We start from the raw sequence: 22,495 nt of genomic DNA, 5'->3' as shown, positions 1-22,495 counted from the left end.
ACAAAAAAATGCAGCCTTGATAACAACAGATCATGGTTGTGATCTGTTCATTGTTTTGTGGGGATTGAAAATGCCTAATGATTACATGGAAATGTATCAGGCAGCTTCTTCACAGGGTGATAAGTGCAAAAATGAGTAGCCCATCTACCACAGGTGACCTGGACCAGGGTGTTGGAGAAGGTGTATCTGAATTGATACATGAAAACAAGAAGGCATCCATCAAATCACAAGAGGGGAAAGAGGAATGAGTGAACAGCATATGCAAAAATCCAGAAGTCAGGGAGAATGTGCTGAGTTTGAGGAACTAGAATTTGTTCAGTTTGCAATCCTTCAAATCTGAGATCTTTATCAACAAAAAGCAGTCTGGATTTTTATCTTGATAATAAAAGATGGTCAACAGGGGGGTCTTGGACAGACCATGGTTGTATGAAAATGGAGAGATTTGTTGTAGTAACCCAGTTGAATCATGAGGGGTGGAGTGGTCTAAACCAGAAAAGTATGGAAATGGATGCAAGAGATCTTCCCATCTGATCACTCTTAGATGCAGAGGCAAGGGAAGGGAGAATCAAGGCATGATTCCAATGAGATGAGCACAGCTTGGAGCACAGACCTTGGGCTCCTCACTTACCCTCCTATTGCCCCAGGGGAAGTGGTGTTTTCAATATGAAGAAAACTCCATGCTTTACATAATTCTAAGAAATGGATATTGTTTACCTAGTTATAAATACAGATGAAACTGTAATTCAGCTTTAAGGTAGTGCTTTATTACTTGACAGCACAATTTTAAAAAACCTAAACACATACCTAAAAAAACACACGGATTGTTAAAATACTTTATAAATGCATTCAATTTTGTTGTAAAGGACATCAGTGGACACAGCCCAAGGTCAGGAGCTAAAAAGTAAGGGTTTCATTTGGCACAGATATATTTACAATATATAAAGCTGCAAGAGATTCATAAATTAAAGACATCTAAACAACGTTTAAAGACATATTGAGGGAGAATACCAATCTCATAGTAATCTAAGCTGGTCAGATCTATCGATCTTTCTCCTGTGTGTGTGCGTGCACGTGCGTGCATCCACAGTAATTTAATTAACTCAACTAATATTCAGTGCATGCAGCCCCACATCATTATTGCAAAAGCTGCACCAGAAATTCCACAGGGTGAGGTCACATGATCAAAGAATATGAGACATACTAAGACTGTCTTACTAGGGAAAATAGATTCCTTTTTATGGTGTTTACACACACACACAAAATGGCTTATTCAAATATATCATCCTTTTGGTTGTAGGACATGTCTGACTCTACAACCCCCAAACTTTCATAGTAGTAGTTTCCATCCATCGGGACTAAGTCATTGTTACTCTTCCTCTTCTGTGGCTCTCCTCCCTGCAGGACAGGTGGCTCAAATGTAGCAGCACTAATGGTTTGAAGTCCTTTTTCAAGTGGAACCTCAGCTCCACCCATTTCAGCCAAATTTGAATGATTGGCTGTGGGCAAAAGGCGGTCACTTCGTAGCCGCCTTCTTGTTTCTTCTTCTTTAATCTGAAAAGCAATATTAAAAAAAAAAAATGAAAAGGAGTCCAAATCACCTTCTGTAAGTTCTCATTATTATTGCCCATCATGAAAATTTCTGGCTTTTCTATGCCATTAACAGTCATATAACCATATTTGTTGAGGAAGTTCTATTGAAGGGGGCAGACACAGGGTCTACCCCATGAAGTACATAGCCAGTCCTTGCTCCTAGGAGGCCAAGTAGAGAGGGCAATGTCAGCTTGGACTAACACCAGGAGGCCTGTCTCCCAGCAGAGCAGCTGGTAGAGTGTTCTGAGGTCCCAGGTGCCAAAGCTGCAGGAATTCTTGTCTGTGGTCCTTAGGGCCTCCTCTCTGCTACACACATCCTGCCCTGATTCTCCTCCTACCCCACCCGCAAGTAAAGTCTTTCTTTTTTCATGTGAAGGAAACCTCATACTTGATTCAATTCTGAGAATTTAAGTATTGCTATCTTAGGCTGTATGGATGAAATTGAAATTTTCGGCCAACTTTAAGATATGTCTTCTGTTACAGCACAAAGATAATTTTGAGAAAGCAAACACTAACCATTTAGCATAAGAAGCATGCAGATCACTGAGATACTAAGTACAAATCCATGCAATTTGTCTTAAAGCTACTGATAGGAAAAGGTCTGAAGTGAACTCATTTTAGCAAGTGTTGAATGCCTCAGACTCTGAGCCTCAGAGCTCACTTACCTTCTGACGCTCCTCTGCTGCCTGCATCTTCTCTTCTATGTCCTTCATTGTGAAATCTCTTACTTCCTTTTTGATCTTAAGTTTTTTCAGTCTGGCTGGTGGCTTTCTCAGTGGCTTCTCGGTTGTGTTCATCTGGAAGAAGACATTTTTAGAAAATTGAGAAACAAGCATATTCAATGGCAGAGGAGAAAGGCAGGAGAGGTAAACACAATTTAGAAGGTAAATACTAAAGACCTAAACTTTCTAGTAGCAGATTAAAACAACAATAACAACTTAAAAGCTGGTAACAAAAGAATTAATTACTAAAGATAAAATGTGTTAGATGCCCTAAAAACAACAAGCTATTAAGAAAAAGGAGCTAAGTAAGCAACAAGTTCTGAAACTGGATAAAAGAGGACTCAGGAGGAAAAAATCTTGAGAATGAACACAAGATGGAAGGTAGAGAATCAGTTATGAATTTGTAATTCAAAGTAAAAGGTCAAATTTTTACCTTGATTTATAATATTCAATGATTTCAATTCATTTTTATACATTCCACAAGTTGCAAATTACTTTCACTTGAATAGCGATTAGATCTTACCACTTTTGATCTTGTGGCAGAGAGAGAATTAATTGCTATTGAGAAATAACTTTGTGCTGGGCTTTGCTATTGGTATTTTACAAAATATTCTCATGAGAGCAGAAACTAAAATGCCACTTCATGTGACTAACAACCTTTTCAACAGTTCAAAGAATAATGAATTTCTAATTATAATTAGTAGTAATAAAAATGTAAAATTATTATGAAGGGCTTATGAAGAAAGTTTTTTTCTTCTTTTTTTAAAAAGACATGTTTAGTTATTTGTTTTTTAAAAAAAATATTTATTTTTTTAAATTTATTTTTAAAAATAGTATTTAGTTTTTTTAGGTTTAAGTGGACACAAAATCTTTATTTTACATTTATGTGGTTCTGAGGATCGAACCCAGTGCCTCATGCATGCTAGGCGAGCACTCTACCACTAGCCACAATCCCAGCCCCAGGAAAGTTTTAATTGACAGTGTTTTTCCTTTTAAAAATTAAATTTTCTTTTAAAAACGTTTTTGTAATATACATTATTATGAAAAATTAAAAAAATACATAATTAACCCCCTAATCGTCTGTTTCATCATTTGGCCCCCAATCCCACTTGTAAACATGATTTTTTTTTAAAAAGTGTGTCTTTCCAGATGTTTTCTACGCACATGAGACATCAGGGATCTCCTTGAGAAAAAGCACCCCTTATGATTAAGGGATAAAACCTCTCAGGGGGAAATAATTCAGCCAAGTTAGCTCTCAGTCTTACGGGGTTACAAGCTGTACAGGAGTTAAAAAGCGAACCAGTCTTCAAGGCTATAGGAGTAAAATAACTTGTTAGGAGATGGAAAGCTGAGAAGTCGCCTCAGCCTTTTGAGATTATGTGGTTGGCAGAAATGTCAAGGACTGGAATTAGACAAGTCCCAAAGACAAGGCCACTGAGACAGAACAACAGTCTGCCCCATTCTGAAAATAACATCAGAGACTTTCTCAGACATAAGGAGTAAATTCCAAATGGTGAGAGACAAATCTATGCATAGAATAGTCACTGAAGTAACCCATAGGCACCTTTACCTTATTAGCATAGTTAAACACACACCACTAGATGGACACATAGGATGTTAATGAGACATACAATGCCTAAAGAAGCACAACGAGGAAGTGCTCAAACCCCACCTCCTCCAGGGACGGAATCAAGGTAGTCCCTCTGCCTACTCTAGATGCCATGAAACTGCACACCTTTATCATTTGTTCGAGTCAGCCTGACACTCTTGGAGAGTGTTCCCTCTGGCCATAGCAGAAGTCCCCAATAAAGAGCTTATTCCTGTTATATGGATGTGTCTGTCTCATTCTTCTGGTAGAGAGCACAGGAACCTACTAAGCCAGCAACACACCTACATTTATATGCGCACATATGTGCAGAACATCTGCAATGTTAAATAAAACCTAAATGCGATTATATCCAAACACATTGTCCTGCAATTTGCTTTCACTTAATTTAATATGGACATCTTTCTGGGTCAGTATATATAGATTGATTATGACTAGGGGAAGATTTTAACGAACTCCATGTCTTCATTATAAAATGAACTGAGTCCTGTTCTAGATAATCTCTCTAAAGACTTCTTTCAAAGAGAAAAGAGCTATTAATATTCATTATAATTTCCAAATGACTCTCTCTCTTTAGACTACCACGCTGTAGATACTGAGAAAATAAATCAAGCGGCAAAGAGAAGCAATTTAGCTTAATAGGGAAAGTCACCGGCTTGGGACTTACACACACCTGGGTTTGGATCCCGACTTGGCTATGGAGTGACTTTCCATGACTTGTTCAACCTGGCTTCCTCATTTGCACAGGACTTAACTTCCTGGGAAATGTTTTAGAGGGAGTAGAAGGGTATAACGCCAACTTGTCAACTCGGCAAACGAACTACCCGAAGGTGGGTAAGGAGACCAGAAAGGTGCTGGAACTGGAACGGAAACCCGGAACCGGAAACCACCACAAGAACAGAACCCGGAACCGGAAGTACAATGGAACCCAGAACCCGGAACCGGAAGTAGAGCGGCAACTCTACCACTAATTCAATGCCTGACCTGAGGCCAGCGCCTTTGGACTTTGGACTCTGAACTTCCAGGTAAGATAGTGAGAGGATGGAGGACGGCTAACTTTCCTTCCAGCTTCAAAATCTAGGATGCTTAGAGCTTTTTGAAAATATTATTGTAAGGTTGGCTCCGTTTCAGCCTCCGTTTCAGCCATCAGAGTTATCTGTGGTGCAGAGTTGTTCACTGGAAGAAAACCGATTTGTTCAGTAAAGAATATTCCTCCTTCTCATTTTGTGTGTGTGTGTGTGTGTGTGTGTGTGTGTGTGTGTTTAATGACACTTGACTTTTAAGCTTCCTACTGGCAAAATCCATTTGCTGGAAAGAGGGACACACTTGCTGTGGTTGCTCAGCCAGAGATACTATGAAATGAATTTGAAAACCTTTCTTAGAGCTGCTCACTCAACAGAGGCTAAAAGAAAATTATATAGTAATCCAAGATCCAATAAAGAAACGCAGAGTTAGATTTTACATAGCAATCTGAACCTTGACTAACACTGTGAGATCAGTCAGTCATACTGAGAGAAGTTGGGATTTTCTGGTTTGGAAAGGCTCTTCCTGTGGCTTTATTTCAAATTGATGCCTATGAAATCATTTTCTTCCTCCTCTTGAGAAGTTAATCCTATCTGTGCAGTCTTTCTTGAGTTTGACAGTTACATAGAAACATTGAAAAAACCCTGTACAGTTATATTTTTTAAAACTGAATTTTGTGAAATCAGAATTCATCAAATGTTGGTTGGCACTTTAAAGTGATAACAACAATTGTTATGCATAGACATGTTGTTAGTAGAAACTTAAAGACCACCATCTTAAGCTTAGAGAAGTTACCAGTTCAATTATTTTCCTTAAGAATACTATCAGAGGACTGCCAGTCCCAAAGATGCTGTAATAATATTTGAGCCTTGTTTCTAGCCAACTGAGCTTGTATATATTATGTCTTACATTCACTATGTATCCCTCAGAACTTTACTAATTAATTATTGACCTATGGATGAACTTATCTTGGGTTTGTTCCCTAAAGGTATCTTGTACACAGAATAGGCCAAAGCTTCCTGCAGAAGACCTGCTCATTCATGTTCTTTCATCTTTAGACCTCCTTAGGAAGATCACACTGATCATTTACTAGCATTATTTAGTCCTAACTCAGTTGACTTTCTCCTCAAAAAACTCTCCATGAAGGTCAACAAATAATGTTAGAGACTCTGATGCAATGTGAACAAACTCCCTAACCACACTAAAGGTTACAGAAGTTGCACAGAGAAGAGAATAAACTTTGATCAGACAAGGCGAAATTCATAGAAAATTCACTGAGCCTCCTATAAAAATACTCAGGGCTTGCAAATAGGTATGAGAGAGAGAGAGAGAGAGAGAGAGAGAGAGAGAGAGAGAGATATGAATTTACAATAAGATACCTAAACAATAATATGACATATTTCTAAAGAGGTCTGTACTAACCCATACACATATTGACAAGTGCACATAAATCCAGTACTCTTTACCATATAGTCATGTTAAGACTCAGTAAAATGGTTTAAAATACACTAAAAGGCTCACTTAATGATCTCATATTTATCTTATTAATGTTATATTTCTTACATATCATTTTAACTCTTAAATCAACATAAAATCTATTAATGTGAACATGCTTGAAAACTGGTTATGTGGAGAGTACTATGGAATTGTAGTACTCACTGGCAAGTGAATGATGAAAACAGAAAAAAGATGAAAGGAGACCTTGCAGCAGACTCAGATACTACTTTGGACCCTTAGGAAGATGGGATGGCCCTGATTCAGAAGAGGAATAGAAGACCCTCACTTTTATCACTCTAACTAAAAACTCAGTGGAAGATGATAACCTGACTAGGAAGTGGGCATATCTAGTCCAGAATTCTCTTGTATTTAATAAGCTATTAGTCCATGTAAGAAGTCGTATTTTTAAAGTATTCTCACATTTATTCTATTTTCCCATAACATTTTATTTTAAATCATTCTTCCCCTAGGAAAATGAAGAAATAATGTTTACGCATCTGATTGGATTCATCACATTGTGATAACTGCTAACACTGGTATCCTTTTATTAATCATCTTCTTTTTATTTACCTTGACTCCTTGGTTTGATTTTTAGTCAAATTTATCAGGGTTTTTCTTTTTTATAAGTATTATATATTTCAAAATATTAGCCTTCAATTACTTCTATACTTTATATGATCCCCACTCTGTCCTTCAGTGTTGATTCTTATCTTTTTATTATATATGTATAACTTTTGCCAAAACATTTAAGGCACCTGGTGTCTGGCCCAATTATGAACTGAAGCACACCTGAATTGAAGGAAGCTCTATTGGTGACACTGAGCTACTGTAGCTCTTTTTTACTTCCCTGGGCTTCTTGAGTATAATTGTAGTTGCTATTCTTGAAATGTTACATTTTCAGGAATATTTTAGAATTGTCTCTCATGATGAATGAGGAATACATTATGATTTCAATAGCTTTAATCCTTCCCATCTTGATAGTGAACTTGAAAGCTTTGTGTATAGGTTTGAGGAAGTTCAGGGTATCTGGTTCTCAGCCTAGGCTGTTGACAGATGATTCTGGTAGCTTTCCAAAACATGGAAGCTGGATTCCACACCCAGGTATTAGCCCAGGGTGGAACATGGGCACTGGGAATTTTGAAAAATCCCTAGGTTACTCCAAGGTATAGTCAGGTTAAGGACCACAACATTAGGCAATAAAACAAAGAGCTATATGTTGCCACTCTGGCCTGTTGCAAACTTGGCTTATGTTGGAACATCTTGGCCCAATACCAAGGGCCAGACTGGGTGGGAATTGTGGCATTCTTACAACCTTATATTTAAATGCTTTTGAGAATGCCCTAACCATGTTCCTAATAGCCATTCTATTTCTATATAATATGTAAACAGTCTTAACTTTTAGTTCACTTAATAGGGTTATTGAAAGTCAAGCCCATAGTTGTCATTAATATATTTCTTTCACAATGTAACTTATGCTAATTAACCTTGGCATCCTATGCAAGATGTATGTTAGAATGCATTCATCTCAAGCACATTATCACTGAGATGTTTGAATGTAATCCCCTTGGTGTCAGCACCAAGGTATCTCCAGCTTTTCCCAGAAGTAGTCATTGCTTAGCTACTGGATGTTTCCATTATCTGTCCTCCTCCACTTGATATGCTCTCCTGTCTTTTGACACAACTTTTTTTCTGTCCCCCAGAGACTCAACTATAGCTAGAAAAAATTCCCTCCCCCTCCATGTTAAAGATCTGTTCTTCTAGTACTTTCTAGTAGGATCAGGTAATCCAGGATGCCTTGGGTCATGTTAGCAGTGTGCAAATGCAAACTGTCATCATGATGGCATTAGCCTTTCATTATATGACTCATTTGTACTTTGCCCTTTTACATCCTCATGTTGGTAGTCTAAGAATATTAAGTGTTGGCAATCTTTCCTCTCCCCACATACTTTCTGCGGGAATTTCCCTTTTCAAAAGAAAATGCCAACTTGGCTTCAATTATAAGTTCTCAACATTCCCTCCAGACAGGGAAGAAAATTAACTTAGGCACTAAGTGACTTGGTCTAGGAGCAGACTTCATTTAAATAATGAGTCTTTTATTCCCAGTTGACTGTTTTCCCTACAACACAGGGATAGGTAACAATTATGGAAACTTTGATGTCATTTCTGATCTCTATTTCCATCATTGCTATTTCTTTTCTCTTCTATTCATTTTTTCCTCAGTCTTCCTTTAATTGTGATTTCTTCTTTTACCTTCTCTGGTACTCAGTTCCTAGATACCTGAAGCATTGGCTTAAAAACAAGCAAACAAAACAAAACAACAAACACTATCCTCTTTTATAGAGAACTAATTTAAAAATTTAGAGTTCTAGACTTGGGTCAAGCAAGTTAAAAATTTTAAAAAGAGTACAATTTTACACTAAGGAAAAACTGCCAAATTGATCAAGATGAATCAACAAAGAAAAATAGCAGTTTAGTAATTTTTACAACTGTATTTCCCCATGTTTGATTCTAGGATGTGTGTATGTACACACACATAAACATATGTGTCATAGCCTTGGCATTTAGGCCCATTTTCTTAATAGGTAAATCAAATTCAGTTTTCTTATCCAAAAGTTAATGCTTAATAAAAATTGCTGAAAGGACAAAGGCATGTTATTCAGTGGGGCTTATTGTACCTCAAATTTAATATAACCCAAGAAATGTTTTATCAGATTCATTACTCAATAGCAATTAGAGCAATTCCTGAATCCACAAAGGATGATGTGCAAGGGCATGAGGGAATTGATGGAAGGTAAAAACTGGCTTAGATAAATGCTGTCACCGGCAGTCACATATGTGGAAATAATGACCTGTGCTCCATCATCTCTGAGGTGACATTAATTATAGAATTACTTGCCATAACATCATATGATTCTCCGTTTCTAAATATTCTGCTGCTGCTTTGTATTATTCCTTGAACAATCAGTTCCTCCAGGATGTCTGATGACTTTTGTCGCTCTCGATTCTCCAGGGGTTGGGGCTTATTGATAAATCCATTGGTCACCGGGTCTTCCAAAGTAAAAGAGAAAGAAAAGGGAATGAGGATTTTTATCAGTCAGATGGTAATCATATGTCTTATGAATCATGCTACGTATTGAAATCTTAGTCTCAACACTCTGTCCTAAGAATCTGTTTCATTTTTAAAAAAGTAGACTCCTTTGCAGTTCAAATTCTTAATGTTCTCTCCAAGGAAACATGGACATATTATATTCCTAGCAGGTCTCATGTTAAGCATAACAAAAAGTCTTTCATGTGCTGCTATGTATTACTTTTTGTTGTAACAACATTTATACACTTGGGTCAGATGACATGGGTTTCTCCACTAATTATGAAGCTAAACTACAGCTAAGACTCATTCTCCTGGTGACTCGGATGAGTTGCAGTTTGGTTTCTATGCTTTGTATACAAAAGATAAACAGCATGATGTTGCCAAGAGACGTCTAGTTCTGCAACCCTGAGTGTACAGTTACACCATCTGCTAAATCTGCAGAAGTAAAAGCATGCCTTTTTGAAAAGAGTCTTTGATCCAAATCAGAACGGGAGTTAAAAATTTGTCAGCTAAATTTTTATTAGTGATTCTAAAAATGAGCCTTGAAATCATTTCTAGGGGGACCTTATTGAACTATTCTCTTGAAAGAAGCCTCCTCATTAAAAATCACCAATTATATAAATAAACAAATATATATTATCACATTACAAAATAAAGGTCCAGAGACAGGTTTGTTTTCTTGTCAGAAGTCCAGCAGTGTGGAGTCCTTGGGGATCAGCTCTCCTCTGGTCTGCAGTCATTGGGAAGTCCCAACTGTAACCAGGTCCATCCCCTTTAATGGATGGAGTCTTTGTATTAAAATTTCTAACCTGGTTATGAAGACAACTTTCACTAGTTTGCTGGAAAGGGAGAAAACACCCCCTGGTGCAGACACACTAATCAGATTTCTTTCACTTTGAAATATTAACCTGCCTTCTCTATGAGATTTCTCAACCTGACTGCTGCAAGCAGCTCCAACACATTCCCAACCATCTTGGCACCTTTCCACTGCTGCTTCAGCTGCCCGTGCAGGTGCTCAAAATAGAACCAATTCTCATTTGAAAGTGCTCTATCCAGATTTGCGTACAGAGTAGTAAAACACGCCATGTAGGTAGGTGAACTAAAAATTTGAATTAACAAACAAAAATGCAAAAAAATAATAGGTCAAAGGTGAATCCAAGGTCATCTGAAAGGGTCAAAATAATAGTAGCTACTATTTTTTGAGCACTTATGTACCTGCAGTATACGAAGTACTTTGTATACTGTCCCACATCTAATTCAAACATAAATAAATAATATCCCTGTGAAGGGATATTATTATCTCTATTTTGTAAGTAAACACACTAATATGATGAAGGCTAACTAACTTGCATAAAGGGATATGGGTAGCAAGAATGTTAACTAGCACTGAATCCAAGTCTGTTTGACATCAACACCCATGTCTTCACTACCTAACTGTCTCTCCCAGACCGGTCAATGTCATGTCATGTAAATGTCTCCCAAATGTGTCATGTAAATATCATGCATGGGAGAGAAAGGCTTCCTCTCTCCTGTGGTATTTCTAAAAGGGATATCATGATTGAAAGATTACTAACATAATAAAAAGTATTGTAACCATTTGAACCCATTCTTTTTTGAGTTCACTCAAGTATTCAGCTTGACCTTTGCAGTAACTAACCTACACAGAGATTCCTAGAATATGTCAGTTACTTCAACTAATTGTCTTCTTTTCTTGGGACACTGGAGAAGATTGGGGAATGTTGAAAAATAACATTGTCATTCTATTTTTATTGTAAAAGTAATACATGGTTCCCACAATGAATTTAGAAAATATAAAAAAAGAATAGAAGATAAAAGCGCCTGTATTCTCACCATTCAGAGAGAACTATTGTCAATATATAAAATTTTATTTTTATAAATTTGGCACCACATTGGACATACAGCTTTGTTTCTCATTAAACTAATATTTACATTAGCATTTTCTCATGTCATTAGAAACTCTTTATAGGCTTAAGTGTGAAAATTGGAATCACACAAGAAAACATGGGTGACATCATCTTAAACCAGGTACAGGGAAAGGCTTTTAAATTTTCTCAAAATCCAAATTCAGGAAAAGACTGATAAGTTTTACTACATTAAAAAAACCCACAAACTTTTGCAAGTCCAAGTACCAAACACAATAAGAGTCAAATGTAGGTACCATGTGCCTCCTAATCTGCTGTACAAATAAATAAATAAATAAATAAGTAAAATTGGATATTATTTCTGATGTTCTTGCCCCAAATGCATAACCTGGACACAACCGTGATGAAATCTCAGACAAACTCAAATTAAGGAACATTCTACACAGCCTCTATCTTCCAATACATCAAGGTCTAGAAGTAAAGAAAAGCCGAGGGGTTCAGGGTAAAGGAGAATAAAGCCATGTGACAAACATGTGACCCAGGGTTAGAACCCAAATCAGAAATTTATGAAGGACATTTGTGAGACAATTGACAAAATTTGAATATGGCCCATACATGAGATAATGGTACTGAAGCGCTAATAATTTCCTGATTTTGATCCTTGTACAGAAATTATGCAAAAAATGTCCTTGCTTTTAGGGAAACACATACTGGTGCATTTCCAAGTAAGGTAACATCAAGTCAGGAAAAAAAACACACTTGTATATGGGGGACATGATCATGCAAATGTGGCCATGTGGTAACACTGGGGAATCTGGATAAAAGAATATAAAGACTTTTTTTTCTTAAATCTGACATTATTCAAAATTAGAAGTTTTTTTTTCCAAAGGAAATACAGTCTCAGACTTAATGATGGTTCAACTTATGACTTTTTTGATTCTATGATGGTACAAAAACCTTATGCATGTTGTAGAAACTGTATTTGAATTTCTGATTTGGATCTTTTCCCGGACTAGCGATAGGTGTTTCAACCCCCTTTTGGATGCTGGGTAGCAGCAGCGACTGTGACTTGCAGCCAAACACTGATTGCTGGTGACACCAGCACTACAGCATGCTGTGGCTGAGCCCAGGCGTTCAGCAGGTCAGTGCAGTCAGAGCATTTTTGACTTCTAACATTCTCGTCCTTTTTCCACTGGTGGTAGGTTTCTCAGGCCCTAACCCCATGGTAAATCAGGGAGGCATAGTTGGAAAACGTTAGTGTGAAGATTGAAACTCTGTAGATGTGAAGACCAGGAGGAAGAAGGGAGAGAGCCAAGAACTGGCAAAGAGGAAAAGTGGGCAGAGAACAAATGTAAAGTCCAAGACATTCTGTGAAAAGATGCCTTCTTGAAACTCATTTACACTGTATTTTAGAAACATCTGCTTTGAGCTGACTTCTCAAGCTGTTCTCCCTCGACACCATCCTGCTTCCCAGCTGCACTCCTCACAGTGCCTTTAACAGCGTGCAGCTGCAGGATCAGCTGTCCCAGCACACCTGTCCCAGCCACCTGACAGCCTGAAGTCTGCTAGCCACACAGGTCTTGAGCAGGTATTTGCAGCCAGGAACTAAGTCACAACTGCATTGTCACAGAGAGAAAGTATCTGTGCTGGCCCTGCAGTCAGAGAGGAGGGGGACATCCTGCTTCCTTCTCAGAGGTCATGTGGACATCACATCAGAACCACAAGAGGGTGGCCAATATAAAATCTGTAATAATCTGAGTGTGCCAGCAAAGTCCAAGAAGAGTAACTTCATGTATGAACTCATGTACTTCCCAGCTCTAACTGGTAACTAGCGAAGAAGCTACAGAGCATTTTAAACTAGGAATGAAATGAAAGCTCCCCGCCCCCCCCCCCCCCCAAATAGAGCACTTCCCCTTGAAGTCTGTGAGGTTCAATTTATTTTGAATGCTGATCAAATATAAATAAGACATTATAAATCTACACCAGGGAGCAACTCAAGGAAATGGAAAATCTGCAAATAGTTCGCAAATAGCACACTAGCTCATGACTACTTGAAAGATCCTTTTATTGCACATTTGCTGATAACTTTGGATGGGGAGACACAGGGAAAGCAGTTGGATGAAGGTTTTATTTATTTTTTTGCAAATGTAGACCTTTCCCTTAGAAAGAGGTTAACCTAGTGGATGTTTAAATGCTTTTAAATTGAGCAACTTGTATTCTTAAATTCTGTTTCCAATTCTCAATAAAGGCCGAGAATGTTAAAAAAAGAGAGAGATGACTTTAATTATCTCACGGACAATAAGATGAATATTTGGCATTATTTACTGACGTAATGAAGACCTAAGGTTAACTTTTAAGTTTTGTCACTGAAAATACTTCATGATCCACAAAGCAGAGATAAAAGGCCACTGAATATACATTGTATTTAGAGAATCAGTATTTTTGTAGAGATCAACATGAACCCACAAAACCCAAGGAGTGGTGGCTTACCTGAATTTACTTTTCTATTTCTGTCACTAGGAGATGGAGAACTTTCTGGAATAGTTCCGGGTAAGCTTCTTATCTGAGCTTGTTGTTCCAGGCCTTCTACCTTGTCCACAGTGTCCTTGGGTGGTGTGGCATCGATCTGGGGCCTGCAGTTCTCCTCGGAGTGAGTTATTTGGGCATCAGCCTGTGAAGAGGGAATACTCAATGGGAGTCCAGATTTCTTGGAAAATGAAAAGTGTTGTGGGTCTGCTGTGTGAGTATTTATCCAACCAGTATCCATGGTAGGCTGAAACCTGCAGATGTTATGTTACATGGCAGGGCTACCAGTTGATGTGATTAACTGAATGGCAAGATTGTCCTAAAGGATCAAGGGGGCCCTATGTGTAGTCACAGTGTCCCTAGAAGAGAGGCAGCAGGAGATTTGACTGCAGGAGGCAAAGCTGATGCGAGGATGAGAGCAGGGACAGCTTGAAGATGCTAAAGTGCTTGAGGTGAAGAAGGAGAAAGGGACACTAGCCACGGGCTCTGAGGACCACTGCTATAGATGCTGCAAAGGGAAAGGACTTTTTCCTTTAAATGACAGTGACTAGCCCTGCCAGGACCTCGACTTTGCCCAGCGTGACTAACTTTGGGCTTCTGACTTCCAGAGCTCTAAGAGAATACATTTGTATTTTTTAAAAATTTTTATTTGTTCTACTTAGTTGTACATGACAACAGAATGCATTTCAATTCATTGTACACAAATGGAGTGCAACATTTCAATTCTCTAGTTGTACATGGCATAGAGACGCACTACTTGTGCAATCATACATGTACCTAGGGTAATGATGTCCATCTCATTCCACCATCTTTCCCATTCTCATAACATTTGTATGGCTCTAAGCCACTAAACTTGGGTTAATTTGTTAAAACAGCAATAGAAAAATGCATACAGTTTTATTAATTTATGTTAGAAGGGATCTGTCAGATACAAGTTGCTGTACTGAACTTTTTATTAAGACAGACAAATTCATAATTAAGTGTGAAAGTAGAGATACTACTACATAAAAAGGAATATTTTTTAAAAAATGAAATATACATCGTTTTTGCTGATTAAAATGTAAGTCAGACTTCTTTTTAAAAGACTTAAATAACAGTGAAGGAAATTACAGTCAGTTTTATGTGTCAACCAGGCTAGGCTACAGTAGTCAGTCAAACATTAATTATAGGTTTTTCTGTAAGGTGTTTTGTAGATGTGATTTATATCTACCAATCAATTGACTTTAAGTAAAACATTATCCTAGGTGGGTCTCATACACTCAGTTGAAAGGCTTCAAGAGCAGACTCGGGGTCTCCCTCAGGAAGAAGAAATTCTGCTGTGGACTGTGCCTTCAGCTCCAGACCACATTTTATGACCACTTGCCCTGTCCTGTGGATTTTGGATTTGTCTGGCAGCTCTGTGATTGCATAAGCATTTTCCTTGCAGTACATTTATTCATCCATCCATTCAACCATCCAACCAACCATCCATCCATCCAGCCAACCATCTGGACCTGTTCCTCTAGTAGAATCCTGACTAATACAGAAACATAGTAGAAAATAAGAAGTACCAACCCCTAGATAGAAGCACCATCAATATCTTGGTATATCACTTCCCAAATGTATTTACTCATATAAATAGTCTTTAAAAATAAGTTGTAATTAGCTGTTAAGCCCATGAAAAGATCTTCAATATTATACAGATCAAAACCACAATGAGTTGCTTCATATCCACTAAAAGGACTAAAATAAAAAAGAGAATAACAAATGTTGGTGAGGGTATAGAGAACTGGAACCCTCCTCCATTATTGTGGGAATACAAAATGGGGAGATACTTTGGAAAACAGCTTGAGATCTCTTCAAAGTTAAATGTAGGGTTACTGTATGACCTGGGAATTCTAATCCCAAGTAAACAACCAAGACAGTGAAAATACATATTCACCCAAAAAACTTGCATAAAAATGTTCATAATGATTGTTAATAATATTAACAAACGGGAAACAACCAAATGTCCATCAGTTGATGATGAATGGGGAAATAAAATGTGCTGTATTCATGCAAAGGAATATTATTTGGAAATAAAAAGAAATTAAATATTGATACAATACAAAATAGCCAACTCTTGAAAACACAATGATAAAAATTTTTAGGCATGCTAGATCATTTTATAATACCATTTTATAATACATTTCCAGAAGGCCCTCTATAAATTCTGCACCAATGTGTGTGTAGTCCCAATTCTTTTCAGTGGACCATACTTCCATTGCTGGTAAAAGTGCATTGGGCCAGGCATGATGGTGCATGCCTGTAATCCCAGTGGCTCCCAGGAGGCTGAGGCAGGAGGATCTCAAGTTCAAAGCCAGGCTCAGCAACTTAGTGAGGTCCTGCCCCAAAATAAAAAATAAAAAGCGCTAGGGATGTCACTCAGTCTCTGCAGAGTAAGTGGACCTTCAATGTACAGCACGTCTCATGTCACATACATCATGTACCACACACATACATTTATATTTGATACATATAACAAAGGAAAAAGAGCCCCATTCAGATGCTCTTGTCTCTGAGGCTGAAGGTAAAGATGCAAATCATGTTGTACATTCTTCCTCTTATTTCTAAATAAACTGTGAAGAGCCAGGATCTGCAATGGTCATGACACAAGTGTTTTTACAAGTTCATTTCATTCTGTAAATTCATCATTTTTTGAAACCAGTGAGTTACACACAAGGACTAATTTTTAATTTTATCATTTAATATTTCCAAGTGGAGATCCTGAAAACATTCAGTTGATTTAATGAAAACAAAGGCAGCACCAACAATGATGATAAGAAGCTTACACTGGAATTGAGTGTAAATTTGAGCATTTTTGGTCTAAAAGGATGACTTTTCACAAAGACATTCAGTAAACTACAGCTTGGCATCTATTTAAACACCATTACTGCAAATGACCTCACCATGGCTTCATCAGCGCTACTATAGACACTTGGATTTGGAATCCAGATCCTAGCGAGGATCTCTTCCCATGTGTACTTAGAGACACTCTGCACCGGAGTGCTGTTACTGACCAACACTTAGGCTGTAGCAGACAAAACACAATCTTTAAGCATCAAATAACTCATACAAGCCTTTAGTTTCCACAGTAGAAATGTAAAGTTCTTCTTTTTTGAAAACTAAGAACATCTTTCAAATAACTTATCAATGTGTGACATATTCTGAGGATTTTAACCCAATCCTATAATCTGGACTTGAAAACAGACACAATTCAAAGACCAGAGATACTGACAAGTTCATTAAATCTGTGCCTCTTGTGGATATGGCTAGTAGTGTTCTTGTTCCATCTATGCATGAAGAGTTTAAATTTTCACTCCAATAAGAAAACCTTCTATATTATATAAGAAATAGTAACTGGAAGAGTTGGCTAGAAGGTTTTATCTTTTCCTTGAGATGAAGTAAGAGAAGTACAGATTAAATGCACTTTTACATTTTGATAATTTTTAAAACTTTTTTTTTGTACCAGGGATTGAACCCAAGGGTATTAACCACTGAGCAACATCTCCAGTCCTTTTTTTATATTATATTTAGAGACAGGGTCTCACAGAGTTACTTAGGGCCTCATTAAGTTGCTGAGGCTGGCTTTGAATTTGAAATCCTCCTGCTTCAGCCTCTGGAGTTGCTGGGATTACAGGATTTCAGACACTCTAGAGCTGTCTGAATAGTAATGCCACCACACCCAGCTATAATTTTGTATCAATTTTATTTTATACTTCAGTTCCTTGAGGATAAAATTTTATCAGTTTTAGACAGAATTTTAAAAATTGTGAATTCTAAGGTGATCTCTATGCATGAGAATTACCAGAATTTTTTAAAAAAATTGCTTTTAACTCTAGATGTGTTTTTTTGCTTGTTTTGGCTGAGAAGTGTTATATGTGTCATACAGCATTGGGGAAACATGTTTGCCAAACAGTTTGGAGGAACTAATTTGTTGAGGCTCCCCAGAGCTGAAATCTTCTTAAATTATTAGCAGATCTATTTTATAAATATATTTGTAGACATAGAGGAAGAATTTGTTCTTCAAAAATATGATTTTTTCTAGTTACTTCTAGAAAAATCACAATAATATCTCTCCAAATCTTATTATTTAAAAAGTTGAGCTTTAAGTAGCTACTTAGGCCTTTTCAGAAACAATAAGCAAGGGTATTTTTAAAAATCAGATGTTGGAGGGAGGCTGTGAAGGACCCTTGGCGATCACTCACTGCAAGCTAACCATTCCCTGTTTGTAACAGGCAAGAAACTAAGTTATTCATGTAGAATAACTCCAAGTAAGCATTTCTCCAACTAAGAAGTTTCCCAGGCTTTTCTTATGAATTATTTTATTATGGTGTCTTCTTGCCACTTTAAGGCAAAAGGGAAGAGAAAGTCTGTAGACAGTTCTCAAAACATTTAATTCAGAATATTTTAAAGTCATGCCACTAAGAAACAAATATTTCATTCCAGCAAATACTTTCATCTCATTTTGAAGACATTTCTGAACTACTGAACTCTGAATCCTCTGCCTTTATGCATAGTAGAGGCATTACTATTCAGACAGCTCTAGAGTGTCTAATTAATAATAATCATACCCTTCCCAGATCAGATTTCCAAAGTCAAGTGTTTGGGGCACACACATAAAGAGAAGGTATATGCGTGAGTAGACTCTCAGTCTATTTTCAGGTTATTATAATATTGAATTTTTTTCCTTGCAGACTGTCATTAGTCTGGTTATGCTACATGGAGACAAAGACACACTAAGGAATCTGGGGACTTGGGTGCGTGGGGAGGACATTCAGTCACTCAAGAAAAATGCATTAGTGCTAGGTCTGCATGAGACACTGCAGTTAGCACCAGAGATACAAAGATAAAAACAGTTCCTGTACCCAAGGAGGTGACAGCTCAGGATGGGAGGCAAAAATGGAAACAAATATGATAAAATGCATTGCCATTTGATAGGAGGAGGTAGAAGATCAACCTGGCAGCATGGTGGCAGGGTCAGGAGTTGGCCAGATGGGCACGGGGAGGAGTGACCGTAAGTTGTCTTAAAAGATGTGCACAATTTGACCAGTGGCCTTGGAGAAGGGGAAGAACCTGAAGGAGAGAAAGCAGCAGGTGCAAGGTCATGGAACTAGGGGCAGATGGGTGTGGGGAACAAGAAGTGAGGCCTGTGCAGAATATGCACATGGGGAGAGAGCAAACCCAGAGTCAGCAGTCAGTGCAAGGTTATGCCAAGGATGTAGGGTTTTATCTTACAACCATCGCCATCATTATAATAACTTACATTGAGTTTTAGTCTGTGGCAGGCATATGAGCACTTTCATGTGAATTGTCTTATTTAATCCTTATAACAACTCTGTGAAGTAAGTATTGTGATTACCCTCATTCCCCAGATAACACTGGGGCAGAGAGGTTAAGACCTTGACCAAGGTCACACAACTAATAGAAATGAACACAAAAATCAAACCCTGGTTGTCATCTTGACCATTGGTTTGTGTGCTCACTTAATGGAATGGTGACATTTTTCTGTAGAGGACTGACATATCCAATTTTATTATATAGAGGTCATTCTGGAGGTCATGTGGAAGATTAAAGCAGAAGGCAGATGATGGTGGAAATGGAAAAAGTATCCAAGCAGGCGATGACTTAACTGTGAAATTCAAGAAGCTACGTAGGAAACCTTGCAGGCTTGGGGTAGCTTGACCTAAAGGACCTGATATATTTGACACATGGAGGGAACTTCTTTTTACTCCCTCCTGATCTATTCAACAAAGTTATTTTCAGTGCATCCCTGTTATCCTTGTGAGGGGAGGGGAGGTATTGGAGATGGAACCCAGGGTGTCTCCATGGGCAGGTGCTCTACCACTGAGCTACACTCCCAGCCCCAATCCAGGGTAATTCCTCTGGAGGCATTAAGGGTATTTTTTTCCCCCAGAATAGGTCATGGAGGGGATGGGTTGGTTGTGACCAAAATTAGGTCCAAAATTTCTTCCCATCCTTTTTGCCCTCCAGATTCCATAGACAGAACTAGGAACCCTCAAGGGTCCATTCCAGAGGAGTTTAATTTAATTTTCCATCAGAATCTGACCTTCAGAGTGAAAGGGAGTTCTCCTGATATATTTCCCAGCCAGTCTGGCTGAAGCCCAGCCCAGCACAGCCAGAGTTATAGCCACCCTTCCTAAAAGTCCTTTGCAGAGTGCTGTTTAAAGAGCCCAGGCTTTGTCCCAGCAGGTTATGTGGGACACTGTGGGGTGCCAGTTTCAGCACCTGCGACATAGAAGGCATGGAGACACCCTGGGTTCCATCTCCAATACCTCCCCTCCCCTCACAAGGATAACAGGGATGCAACTTTGAGGGATTGGAATGAGACTAGATTCTACCCCAAACAAGCTGTGCAGCTTCAGGCAAGTCTTCCACTTCTCTGGACCCCAGGGTCCCCCTTAGCTATGAAGCTAGAGGATGCAGCCAGGTGGTTCCTGAGAGCCCCTCCCATTCCAAGTGACTTCCAAAGAGCCCATTTTCCAGAAGCCAACCATACCTGGCAGCTCCAGGGACTCCCACCTTCCCCATGTCACCTCCAGTCACAGTCCCGCCCACCTCTGGCAGACCACAGGGATCATTCCAACTTCCCCTTTGCCCTGGGCCTTTAAACACCAAAACCTCCCCAAACTGGTCCCACGCCCTGCCTGGTTAAGGCAGCAGCTAAGCACTGGCAGAACAGGGCTGTCCCGCCTCATTCACCCTATTCTCCATCACGAGGCGGCCTGGGAACTTTGGTCCAGCCCATTCCAGCTGTCCCCAAGCTTGAGAATCGCGAGGCTTCCGGAGCAAAGGCTCTAGGTCTGTCTGATTCATTTTATTACTTTTTTTTTTTTCTTTTACCTGGACTCCCTCTTCCCATCCCTTCCTGGGCGCGGGCACGCGTCTCTGGTCCTCGGCGGGCTGGGACGCGCTGCAGCCCATGCTGCCCGAGCTCCGCCGCCCCTCGCCGCCCCTCGCCGCGCGTCCTCCAGCGCTCGCGCCGCGCCACCTCCCGCCCTTCAAGCTCGGGCAGGAGACACTCGGTGTCTGGGCAGTTGCCGGGAACTGTTGCCACAATAAACTGCGTCAGGAGGACCTGGGACTGGGCTGCTATGGGGCTCTGTAACGGAGAACTCGAGGTTGGAGGCGTCTAAATTCCAACTAGGATGCAAATCGCAGCTCCCTCCAGGGTCAGGGAAAGGCAGGGTCCGCTGCCTGGCCCAGTTTACCAGGTACTGCAGTCTCAGCATCCTGCGAGGACCTTTTATTGATTTTCTTTATAAAGCACCGTGGGACACGCCCACCCCGTGCCTGGTCCACACTCAGCTGCTTCGCGACGCTGTGGGGGTGGTGTAGAAGGCGATTGTGTGGAAGGCGACGCAGATGGCCAGTCGGTGCAGACTCCTCCTTTGTGCAGGTGGCCAGGACAGCCCCAGAAGGCAGTGTCATAATGTGACCTCACAGAGGGCTGTTCACACAAACAGAAAGCCACACACTGAAGGAAACCAGACGTTGGGACCTTAAACAGTTCATCAGATTCCACAAGGGTCATGCAAGTCATTTTAATGGGAGGTGCATTTTATGAGCTGTAAGGAAAGAGCACGGGTGTGGGTATCTGACAGAGAACCAAGACTGTGAGATCCACCAAGAGAGGTCTGCTAGGACGACTGCTCCAAGGAGCAGCAAGTTTGTCTTTCCTGACTTTTTAATTTTTATCCTACTTAATTATATATTAGAGATGATTAAAAAGGAACTGAAGGGGATCTTAGAGATCTCCCAACCTTTCGTTTTGCAAATTTAAGCCAGAGAAGCTGGGTAACTTTCTAGAGTCCGGGAGGCAGCCAGTTGTGGTTGAACCAGGTGGCCTGACTCAGTCCTTCCCTGGGTCCAAACAACAGGAAAACACAACTAAGGATTCTTGGAAGAGTAAAAATCCTGGATTCTCCCAAGGAAACTAGTGGTCAGTTCTGTCCTAAGGAACTGGTTATACTCTTCCTAGCACTTACACTCATTCCTTTCTCCCTCTCCCTGTTCTAATGATGCTGCCTGTCAATTTCCTTTTTTTAAAATCCAGGAACAGGAAATGAAACTCCTGTCAAAGTACTGCAATTATGGAGCCACAGACATTGAAAGTGCGTGAATGAAGATCTGAACCGAGGCTAAAATGGTGTTTGGGGAACATCTCTGACAGCATTGCCTCGTGGGTGCAATAATTCAGATTAAATGCCCCAACTCGAAACTGGAAATTTCTTAGCTAGAAAAACTCAGTGCAAAGGACACCTATAAAAATGTTCTTGGAGAAGTTTAATAGGTATTTGAGTGAAATACTGCACAGTTTTTTTTTTTCTTTTAAGGCCATCTATGAACAAGGGGTGGTACTAAAATGTGTTTTACAGGTGTCTTTTGGAGCATCCTAGGACTATAACCCAAAGTTGTGAAAATATCTTTTTCTAAGAGTGTGGTAGGGCCAGCTAGTTCTCTCTCACAAGAGCCAATTATCAGGAATATTTAGACCCAAGTGTTAAACACAGCCATTATT

At 39.3% G+C, this 22,495-nt stretch overlaps 1 protein-coding gene across 1 annotated transcript; it reads right to left on the bottom strand.

The window, feature by feature from the left end:
- Positions 1 to 742: 742 nt before the first annotated feature.
- Stmnd1 (stathmin domain containing 1) lies at positions 743 to 21,260 on the bottom strand. The gene is made up of 5 exons (XM_046453507.2): positions 20,818 to 21,260; positions 13,900 to 14,080; positions 9,335 to 9,486; positions 2,256 to 2,387; positions 743 to 1,551 (listed from the first exon to the last, which is right to left on the bottom strand). The coding sequence occupies exons 1-5, from the start codon at positions 20,896 to 20,898 to the stop codon at positions 1,267 to 1,269; spliced, it is 831 nt and encodes a 276-aa protein (XP_046309463.1). The 5' UTR covers positions 20,899 to 21,260; the 3' UTR covers positions 743 to 1,266.
- Between the last annotated feature and the right edge of the window lie 1,235 nt (positions 21,261 to 22,495).

Source organism: Marmota monax, unplaced genomic scaffold (genome assembly GCF_021218885.2).
Source record: "Marmota monax isolate L192 unplaced genomic scaffold, Marmota_monax_Labrador192_F-V1.1 WCK01_AAM20220418_F8-fsc00029, whole genome shotgun sequence".
Taxonomy (NCBI): Eukaryota; Metazoa; Chordata; class Mammalia; order Rodentia; family Sciuridae; genus Marmota; species Marmota monax.
The sequence above is the reverse complement of the archived record's forward strand: the minus strand, read 5'-3'. Positions and strand labels throughout refer to the sequence as shown.